This window comes from Fundulus heteroclitus, chromosome 3 (assembly GCF_011125445.2).
Source record: "Fundulus heteroclitus isolate FHET01 chromosome 3, MU-UCD_Fhet_4.1, whole genome shotgun sequence".
In the NCBI taxonomy this organism is placed as follows: domain Eukaryota; kingdom Metazoa; phylum Chordata; class Actinopteri; order Cyprinodontiformes; family Fundulidae; genus Fundulus; species Fundulus heteroclitus.
Genome location: NC_046363.1, coordinates 32015054 through 32026617, shown reverse-complemented (window position 1 = coordinate 32026617; position 11564 = coordinate 32015054). Strand labels below are relative to the sequence as shown.

General features: G+C 37.9%; 1 protein-coding gene across 1 annotated transcript; it reads right to left on the bottom strand.

Moving 5' to 3' along the window:
• Positions 1 to 2944: 2944 nt before the first annotated feature.
• On the bottom strand, positions 2945 to 10023 carry LOC110366905 (myelin-associated glycoprotein). The gene is made up of 7 exons (XM_036135233.1): positions 9888 to 10023; positions 6917 to 7249; positions 6479 to 6790; positions 4786 to 5076; positions 3617 to 3695; positions 3182 to 3233; positions 2945 to 3109 (listed from the first exon to the last, which is right to left on the bottom strand). The coding sequence occupies exons 1-7, from the start codon at positions 9931 to 9933 to the stop codon at positions 3050 to 3052; spliced, it is 1173 nt and encodes a 390-aa protein (XP_035991126.1). The 5' UTR covers positions 9934 to 10023; the 3' UTR covers positions 2945 to 3049.
• Positions 10024 to 11564: the final 1541 nt, after the last annotated feature.

The window sequence follows — 11564 nt, the reverse complement described above, 5'->3', positions numbered from 1 at the left end:
AATTTCATGCTATTTTAATTTAGGAAAATTGTACATTATTACATATAAAAGGACATCTACTCATATGATCACAAACATATAGGTACAACTATTTTTTATATATTATGTTTAGGAAACGTATCACAAAAAAGAGGTCATACCATGGTAAAAAATTAAAAATTAGACAATTTTATTAATTAGAATTACCTATTAAAGACACCGACATATTATTTTATCCAAACAAAAGCAGGTACAGAGCAATGATAATCCAACATCAGCTGTAACTTAACCTGCTCACCTAAGGACTGTTTCACAAAAGCTGAATTTGGAAATCCAGGATAAGCGCTGAAGCCAGGCTTGACATGATGTGATTAGAGTGTCTTATAGCTTCATCTGTTTCACAAAGCCCAGTCCAGGCTCAGGAAGGCCGACCATGTTAAGCCAGGTATAGGTAGGTAATCCAGCTGAATGTGTGTCTTCGGCTCTCTACAAAAGACCATGAGGTCGTACAAAGATTCACTGATGCTACAGTGGATGAGTTGTGTGAGCCAATCTTCAGACCAAAAAGGCAACATCTTTTGATAGAGCCTTATGAGGAACTGAGGCACATCAAACTCAAGAAAGGAAGCACTGCTGCTATTGTAAAGGAAAACACATTTTCTTGGAGCTACTTAGTATATGGCAAAATAAATCCGATTCTGACTCTAGAGAACGCTGTTTCGCTTAAACTCCCGTACCTTCTGAAAAAACAGCTGCAGAGGAATGAAACTTTTACGGAAAACTGCCTTTGCAAAACAATGATGGCCTTACATCAGTTTTTAATAGTGACATTAATGATTAACAAATACTGTTTGCATTTAAAGCGCTAAGCATAGACTCTAAAACAAATTGAAAGAAGTTAATGTAGGATCCCTCATATGCAATGAAAGGACGTATTTGTGATATGTCAAATAATATTAGTCTCTCCATTAACAGCTGTTAAGTGACTGATCCTTATGGTTTGAATATTTTTTCTTACTTTTGAGGCTGTGCAATTGCGTATATTGTGCACTTGAGGGGAAATGTGTTTTTTTTCTGAAGAAGTCCGCAAAATACCGCCCCATATCCACACAATCTCATAGAAAATGGGGTAACATTGACTTATTTGACGACACCTTTGCTTCTTAATCAGCCAATTCTCTAATCCCCTCAGCACCAAAAGTCAATTAAAGGCCTTTCTGTCAAACTATTAGTCTTCAAAAACACAGTTCAACTGTAACATGGATAATAATAAAGTTAATAATGGTATAGGTTACAATCTAAATTTAGTAATACTTGACTGAACACCAATATGTATCAATGGGGGTTTAATGCAGGCTAATAGAAAAAACCAAGACATACACAGATAAAACTAAATCACTGACCATAAAAACATTGGTTTCTGATCAGTTTGACCACTGACTGAACAGAGAAGGAACCAGGATTAACTAAGTTTAGCTGTTAGCCTGGTCTGGAGAAGGATAGCAGCACAGACTGAATAAGTTATGTATTACTGCTTTTGTGAAGCCAAGTTGAGGCTTAATTCAGCCAGGATATCTGGAAAATCCCAGCTTAATCCTCTATGTTGGTTTTGTGAAACAGCCCTCTGTTTTCCTCCTCACTTAAACCCCGGTTTGTCTCATTGGTGGATTGTCTGTTTTTCTTCATGCCTCCCCTGCCCAGGTGTGTGGTTTGCCCTTGTTTCATGTCTTTTTCTCCTCAGGTCTGCTCTGTAGGTTTTTATTCATTAAATATTTGAACTCACCGTGGTGCCTGCCTGTGCCGTGCCCTTTGGTCTAAAAACCACCTCACAGACCATGAAAAAAATATAGCTGATTGGGGAGAAATATTCAGGGCCATATGTGGCTGGATTATGCAAAAACCTCCACTTTATCCTAGCCCAACTTCTATGTCTGCTACAGTTACATTTACTTTGCAAAAACAAATAAGAATACAGAGGAGAGAGAGTTTGATATTTGCAACCTTTCATAAATTATTTTTTTAAAACAATTTACCGTATTAGTTCCTCTTCTGTTCTGTTTATTAAAAACATTAACCAAGAAAACATTTTTGTTTCGGGTAACATTGAGCTCTGTGTATCTGCATTGACAGGAAGTAATTTTTCGGAACTTGATCCGGACCACAATTGTAATGGTTGGAGTGGAGATGAACCCGGTATTCAGCCAAACGCAGTAGCAAATGCCTTTTAACGGGGTTTATTAACACGGGAGGTGATGAGTGGGAATCAGGCGGACAGAACAAAATCCAGCATATGGTACAGGGCAGACATCCAGGCAACACTTGACAACTAACAGGCAAACTGAGATAAGGCAAAACAGACAGAACAGGTTAGCTGACGGACAGAATCAAGGTGCTGGGAGGCTCTTACCAATGAGAGAACCGAGACACGAAATGGCAACAAGTGACCAACCGATAGGGAGCAGAGAACTAAGGCAGGTTTAAATAAACTGAAGAACAGGTGAGCAGAGTGAAACTAATTAACCACAGACAGGTGAAATTGATTGAGGGAGCTGACACGAACCTAAAGGAGAAATCTAAGACAAGAGATAAAACTAAGACTAAACAGGGTAATGCGTTATTTCATTGCGTGCCAACTGCCAAAAAATTCCATAAAGAAGACTAAACAGAACACAGAAGGAAAATCAGAACTAATACAAAGACCGGATAAATTAAAACAGTGCACAGGCTAAACAGGAATACAAAACAAGACAGAACCTAAAATAGAAATAAACCCAGAGGCAGGAAAGAGCTAACTTAACCAAATAACAAACATAAACCAGAACAGAACATTACAATACCAGAGGTTATGTCTTCAATTATTGTGGGTGTAGTGGAAATTCGCTACTCAACTATAATGTCTAACCAGGAAGTTAACAATTTGAAGAGAGAATTATACCACAGCCAAAAAAAAAGTTATATAACTGCTCAGCACTTATTTACACTTTATAGTTTCTTTGATCAAAAGTATTTTGAAAAAAAATCACCAAGCACAATACAAATGATTATTTGTGTCCGCTAGTTGCAGATTGAGCTACTCATTGAACAGCTCTCTGGTGTTGACATACACGTCTTCTTCTTTTGTGGCTTGGACCTAAAAGTAAGAATAATTAATGAGCACAACAAAGCTTTTAGAAAAACAACATAAAAATAGATATTAAAGTACCTTTTTTCTTGCCGCTGTATTCATTTTAGTGTCATGATGTGTCCTAAGAAACCTGAAAAGATGCAATCAAAAATGTTATTTTATTTAAAATGGGAGAATGCAGCAGTAAAAAAGAAAAAAAAAGAAAGTGGTTGCAGTAAGCAAAGAAATTTAGCTATAGAAGCTGTGACGTTCAAGCAAGAAGTGTTTTCATTGCAGACGGTCAGAGCAGGGGATAAATCTAGCAACCCACACTTTACAGGTCAAACTCCCTAGCTCCTGTGCCACTGCCGCCCACAAGATGTCATTTGAGGACATGTGAGGGAAATACAGTGTGGTCATGTTAATCTGCACTTTACAGTTCTGTTGTTGCTGCTCCATTAACAAATAAAAACAGGAGCAGTTGACTTGAAACAAAGGAGAGCTTGAAGACATTTATCTTGACCTGTAACCTACCTGATGACGAACACCAAGACACACACTAGAACAAGCGAGATGACAGTTGTAGCGATGAACACAAACATCAGCAGTTTATCTGAAAAAACAAAATTGAATAAAGAATTTTCAGAGGTTAATCTGACACCTTTAAGCATATTGGTGCAGAGTTTGTTTGTTTTTATCTCAATTCAATCTTAATATAAACCATTAAATCCAAAACCATCCAACCAAGAGTTAAATAAGAGTGATGAGAGTGAAGTTTATACTATGTTAACTGCACAACATGAGCTTCCTATTTAGGATCTAAAATAATTTTCAACTTTTCATGATAAATGCATTCTTTCTGTTTGTGGAGCAACGTTGTTTCTTGTTTTGCTTTAAAGATGAATACATGTTCTGCAAGAGCAGAGAAATGTGTTCTCACTTCCAGACCTGCAAGAAAATGTCATTCAGTTCTTGCAGCTCTGGTTAATGAACTCTTGATGCTTGTTCTTGATACACGTTCTGGGCAGACCTTATTTTGAGAAATGTGAAGAGGGAGGGTTCAATGAAGACTTCCTAGGACTTATTCTTAGCTCACCAATTGTATTTCCTGGCCAGAAAGAAATTTTTTCTCATTCTTGTTGCCCCGAGTAAACGTTTTTCTTTTTTTTTTTTCTTTTTTCCTGCAGCGTACAGGCCTTAAACCTTGGTTGTTTCTTTCATACAGGGATTTCTGCTGTTGATACACAATGCTTTCTCTGATATATCACTGAGTTTACACATATTACATTTTTTGTTTTTAACAGGATATTAGTCCAAGCTAACAAATTATTTAATTCATGACCTCAGATAAACTATAAACATGAGCTGCAAGATACATGTTTTACAGTACAAGTACAGATGACATTTCCAAAGCATTATGTGATAACAGAAACATAATTACGGCATAAGAGAACTTGCTGCTAAATTATATGATATTTGGAACATTAAAGTTGAGGGCAGCGGCAGTTATTGTAGGATGAGTAACCAAATCCCCTGTACGATCACCTGCTGATTTTAAACTACATAGTTTTGAAGTAGGCTACACCTTTTGTGAATTTTTTTTAGAAACATTCTTCTATCTATTTTTGTAATAGATAGGTTAAATACAAAGGGTCTTTGTATATGAATGGTTAACAGAATGTATCATTAGGAAGTATACTGACCTTGATTAAAGTTTTCAACAGGAAACTGTTTAGACACTGATCCCAAAGAGTTGAAGCTGATGCAGACCAAGGAGGAAAGATATCTGTGCTGTGCTTGATTCAAAATGACGACGCTCCTCAGATATGTGGTATTCAGAGGCTCGGTGATGACAGTAACTTTGCCAGATTGGTTGACAGGTTGTCCATCCAAAAGCCATTGTATCATGGATGGGTTACCCATAGTTTCACAGGAACAGTTGATCTGACTTGCAGTTTTGATACAATTAGACGAAGGCAGGATCCAAGGAGGAACTGTAATAAAAGCAGAGAATATTTTCACCTCACAATAAGGTAAGTAAAGATTAGTTGTGACTGCAGTCGTTCTTTTTGAGAGTACATAAAGACAACAAGACTTTATGAATGTGAAGAAAACAGGAGCCTTTATCCGCACTTGTGAAGTAATGTTTCTCTTAAAATTGTCACAAAAAAACAGATACACCATACTCAACAATGCAGATCACCGGGAGGCCACTTTTAACTCAGAATCAGAAGCAACCGCAGCAACTCAGAACCACGCTGCACTGATAGTAATTCATACAAAAGGAGGCCCAACCAAGTATTGAGTGTATAGGAATGAAGATGTGTTTAAGAAGCCTGAAAGTTTTATTTTAATGTAATATTCCTATTTTGATAACCACTGAATTGTCATAATCTGTAAGGCATAGTCATCAAAATAACAAATATTGTGTTGAAAAATTTCTTTCCATATGGCATGAATATATTTGGGTTTTCCTTTCTGAAATGAGTGACCGAGATACTGAACTTTTGAGGATTTTTGGATATTTTTAGAAGTACTAGTAGATAACAGAATTCAGCATCCATTTTTTGGTAAAACGGGTGCACACTGCCATCTAGCGTCAATATACTTATACCACAACACAACATCTATAACAGAAACATACAAACGCTATTCATCAACATTTACATTAAATTTATCATTCAGTAGCCTATAGTGAAGCTCTCCTTTTTAATTCAAAATCTTGTAACTAGATTTTGGATTGCTGTCATAAAAACAGGCAACAAAACTATATACTCCCTCAACCAGCACAGGAGGAGACTTGTGTCCAGACCTCATCCAAGTGTAGGCCATATTATGGCCATTACATAACATTTATACATAGATAAAGGCTTTAAATATCGAATCCCATGTTATTTGATGCTTTATAATATGACTTTTACTTTTTGAAATAAATGGCAAATAATACTAATATTTAATATTTCACAATACTGTACAAATGTACAGAATAGTATTGGGAGACTTTATAGGGGCAATAAGAAAAAAATAATTATTTAAGATAGAACTAAAAAATAGCGATGTGAAGAACTAAAGATAATATTTCCGATGGACGATGGTATGACGTTACACCACGTCTCTTTATGTTGTTCTTCAGTCGCCTGTTTTTCATGTTTGCATGGTAACAGCTGCCACTCAGGGCTTAGCTCCTCCCTGCCCTAAATACCTCCATCAGAGCACCACAGTGTCAGAGTAACATGCACATAACACATGTTGTTTTGGTCTACAGACAGTGCTCAAGCACCACTTATTATTGAAATATTGCTTATTACTCTTTTAAAAACATATATGAAACAAAAGCATTTCAGCAAAATAAATATATTAATCTTACAATATTTGGAAGGGGTTAAATGAACTCACACAAAACATTTGCCATTATATTTGTGGTAAGAGATGCATCAGAATTTCCGTCTTGCTTTCTGTAAACAGCAGTGCAGGAAATTTTCTGTCCATCATGGAGGTGAGAAGCAGTGAAGTTCAGAACAGAGATCTTAACAAAAGATTTGTCCGGGTTCTCCTGCAGTGTCTCCTGAATGCCACCCAGTGTTGGGGTCCATGTCAAAGATGGGGGATGAGGCAGACAGGGAGCCGGAGCAGAGCATCTCAGACTCACTGAGTCTCCCTCCTTCACCCTCAGTGTGGACGGAGTCAGAGTTGGTGGGGGAGCGTTCTCTGTGAAGGCATGTAATTAATGATGAATTTTAAGCTTGTGGTATTCAAAATAAACAATATGTAAACCAATCAGCTCAGGTACAATGAAACAAAGGCATTTTTTTCTAAAAAGATAGGAAAACCCACCTTTGACTTGAATTTTTAAACCTGCTTCTTTATAAGTGTATTTAAGAGGGTTTTTGCATTCCAGTCTAAAGTAATACATGTTTGAATGTTCAGGCTGCAAATTCTTAAAGATGGTGGTGCAGTTTTTATCTCCTAATTTTCCTGTTATTTCGTTGATGTTACTTAGCCTTTGATCATTGTTTTCAGAGTAAACCCAGGTTCTTTCACATTGGTCATTGAAATGTTCTTTGTAGTTATCTGGAAATTCAAATGAGCAGGGAACAGTCGCACAGGACCCTCTCAAAACGATAACTGTCCGCAGCGAAGAGATCCCAAACTTGTTAGAAATGGCATCTAAAAGACAAAAAAAAAACAGATTCTTGAAGGAGAAATAAAAGCAATTCCTTAAGGCAATAGTGTTGTTTTATTATAACAGGTAGAAAAACGCAATAAAGTCTGATCAGACCAATATTTTTTGCATATAAGCAAAATTTCATTATTTTAAATAGAAAGAACTAAAAAATAGGTGTGAGAAGAACTGAAGATATTAAGCTGGAATATGGTATGACGTCACACCACATCTCTCTGTGTTGTTCTCCAATCTCTTATTTACATGGCCGCGCTGGCCGCACATGCGTGTATGTCCGCGCGCATGCATGTGAACAGCTGGCACTCCGGGCTTAGCCCCTCCCCGCCCTAAAATGGCACCTTTAGTACAGCAGAGCGCTGGAGCAACATGGCAGAGAACATCCTCAGCTGATCACAATGTTCTCTTGCAAACAGCAATAAAAAGTTATGAGTTATTTACTTCTTCACTAGACATTTTCCTCCAAGAGAGGATACTGTGTTGCTGTGTATTTATTCTTTACAAATATGCGCATAGGAGGCGCTGGCTGAGAAAGTAAAGGAGGGGCGGGGTGGCAGCTGGAGTGAAGATAAAGAGAGGCATGGCTTGTCACACATCTTGTTTTTGTTTACAGACAATGTTCAAGCACCACCTAGTGGTGAAATATCGCTTATTGCTCCTTTAATGTACATAGTGAGGACCGTGCCTTGACTGCCATAGACTACGATTCGTTTTCAAGCCTTTCTATAACCTAGCCCTGACCCTAACTTTTACCTGTGTATACCTAACCCTAACCTAATTGACACCTTAGTACTAAACCTAACCCCTAGCTCGGATAAATGTGCAGATGTTTTTCTGTTCCTCACTTTATATCAAAAGAGTGTAAACAAAAAACGACCCACCCAGGGTGAGCAGAGGGAGACACTGGATGGTGGGAAAGAGTCCAAAAAAAAACAAAAAAAAACAAAAAACACAAATCTACCCCAACAGGGAGAACAAAGGAAGGCAATGGGACGGCAACTGATGACCAGGAAAGGCCCTCGGTGGGCGACCCCGGCGGCGGAGCTGCCAAGCCCGAAACGGGTGCCGCGGAGGGCGACCCCGACGAGGCAGCTAGAAGCGGGCGTCGCGGTGGGCGACCCCGACGTGGCAGGGCTAAATGCGGCCGTCGCGGTGGGCGACCCCGGCGGTGAAGTAGCCGAGTCAGCTGTGGGCGCCGCGGAGGGCGACCCCGACGAGGCAGAGTCAGACGCGGCGTCACGGTGGGCGTATCGGAATGTCTTTTTGGACTGAATCTCTGCAGTGAAAGCCCATTCTCAAGTTTTTCATGGACCATGATTAGTTGATTAATTTCATATAACTTTCACTTCTTCTGTGATATTTGCTAGTTTATTATGTGTTGTGATGGCTGTAACTTTGGGATTTCTTCACAGTCTCATGATGAATGATGACAAGCTGTTGGGTGTTTGCCAATCGAAAATGATTAAAATTGCAACAAGGGATATTTTTGAGGGGAATAAATTTCAAGAACCGAAATTTGAGAAGTTTGGACATAGAAGAGTGGATGTTGCCACAAATAAGAAATGACTTGAAAATAATATTTTTAAATATATACCCAAACATGAGTATAAAATAACAAAAACATATATGGTGTGTGCCTTTCCTTAACAATAGCACCTTGATGTGACATTGGTTTTTTGTTTGAGAAAATGAGCAAGAAATAATAATAAAGACATTTGATATTTTGCATAACTATTTCTTTAATATATTTTTTACAACTTTATCAACAGCTGCTCTGAGGTAAAAAAAAAAAAAAAACCCTCAGTATCGGAGACAGGAGGCATGAGTATTTACTTACTTGTTCAGAAACATTTTCAGATAAAACCAAGTCAATAAATAGACCTGCAAAACATTACTTTGTGCTTTCAAACATTTTAAAGTACAAATACATAAAAAAAGTTCAATAAAGCAGATAAAATAAAACTAAACCAGCTGCTACTGTTTGAATAAATTTTAATTTTATAAGTAAAAATTACTACCATATTTGTTTTAAGAAACGGAAATTGGTGATTAGTTATTTATTTCAGGTGGCTGGATGATTTTATGTCTTTGTAGATAAAATATTTTCACCTTGTGGCTCAAAACGTCACGTACAGCAACAAATTGTGGGGAATACACTTCAGTGAAGCCCACATTAGTGCAGACGTCGCCAAATTGTGGATCGAGCACACAAATGGGGCAGGGCGAAATACCGCTCTGGAGAATCGGGAGTCACGATTCGGGACACACTACGCACTCACTCTCAGCGATAACGCGCATTTGAGGGGAAATTTGAGTATTGGGACAGGGCCTTTCTGGGCTATGGGTTGGGTTTAGGACTAAGGTGTCAATTAGGGTAAGTTAGGTATAAATTGGTAAAGGTTAGGTTTAGGGTCAAGTTCAAGGTTAGGTGGTAGAAAGGTTGAAAATGAATGGAAATCAATGAAAGTCAAGGCAAGGTCCTCACTCTGTATTTAAAACAAGGGTCTGTGTGTATGTAGCATAATCTGTATGGAAATAATCCAACAATTATATCAATAATGCTATATGATATTAGGATACTTCTGTTCCACACTAATTTAAAGCAATTGTAAACTTTACACTCACCTTTCAGTAGACAGCCAGTGAGAAATAAAATCAGCTTTCCAGCCATCTTTGTTTTTCAGCAGAAAGTTTCAAAGCCTCTCCAAAAAGAGAACAAAAATAAAATCACTCAGCTAGGTTGTTATAGTAAGTCTAGGTTGTCTTCAAATGGTCTGCAAACAGTTGTTCCTTTTCTGAAAAAAAAAACCCAGTAAAAATGTTTTACATTTATGGAATTTACATGTAATTTGTATTTAATAAATATGTACACACACACACACACACACACACACACACACACACACACACACACATACATATATATATATATATATATATATATATATATATATATATATATATATATATATATATATATATATATATAGTAGATAATGTAATATAATCTTGGAGGAATTGTCATCATTAGTGCAAATTTGTATTCTGCCTCCTTCCATTCCCACCTGCTATAATCAGTGTCATACCTTGCAGCTGTTATCTGCTCTATTTAAACAAGCTCCTGCTAATAGATTTTTGCCAGATTATCAAAAACACCTGCTAGTAGATGGCCAGCAATTGTCCATGTCTGATATTCTTATTTCAACCATGTTTCTGTCTTCTGGATTGTCCTACCTTGCCATGATCTCATTTCTACTGAGCTTTCAATTTCTGGATCAAGATCTTGTTTCTGTGCCTCAATCTACAAAGGACCGAGGCACATCTGGATTTATTTGACTGATTTCTGCCACAATTACACAATTGGATTCATATGTATTATGATTTTTTTAATTCACCAAGTATGGGACCTGCTAATTCAGCCATGACACAAGGAGTAGTTTAAAAGATTTATTAAAGCAACAGCAGTAGAGAGGCTGAAAACTGGCTTGCATGTACTCAGGAACCACTGGAAGAAAAGAGGACAGGATAGTGGCTACGCGACACACAATGGATTGTTGTGCACACTGAAATAAAGCCACTAATCTTTCTTGTATCTAGGGTGTGGCACTGAATCCCAGTTGTGGGTCCAGGAGAGTTTGCAGTTTGATATTAGAGGAAGTTATTTGGGTCAGTGACAGCTTGTGAGTTGCGAAGCAGAGCATGGGAAATCTAGGGAACAGTCCAACATTATACACAGATGAACAGATGCAGGCGGAGGTACGAGACGGTAAGGCAAAGAGGTTTGTCCAGGAACAACACAAAGTCTTGGTCAACGAAGCACAGACAAACACAGAGGTAACAAAGGGCTCAGGCAGAAAGGCTAGGTCAGAAATACTTGCAATGGTTATCCACAAGGAGAGCCCAGTATTTATAATGCACCTCCCAGGTGCAGCAACTCCCAGTAAAAAAGCTGCCGCAGGTATAACCGCTCAGACCTAACTACAAGAGCTGAGCTGAGGAAGCAGTGTGTGATGTAATCCACGTTGAAGCAGGGAAGAACAAAACCGCCACATGCTGTGACATTACAGATTAAAAAACAAAAAAATATTGGATCATAACCATTAATATGGGCACACAATCAATTAATCTGATCACAATGTCCATTTATATGCACTTATTCAGGCACTTATTCAGGATGTCAAATCTCCCTTCGGGTGCACATGCACGCTCAGGTCAGTTTGCCAGGTTTGGAATAACTTTATCCTGAAAAGCATTTACATGAATGACGATCAGATTATCAATTAACTTAAACCACCTCTCTTA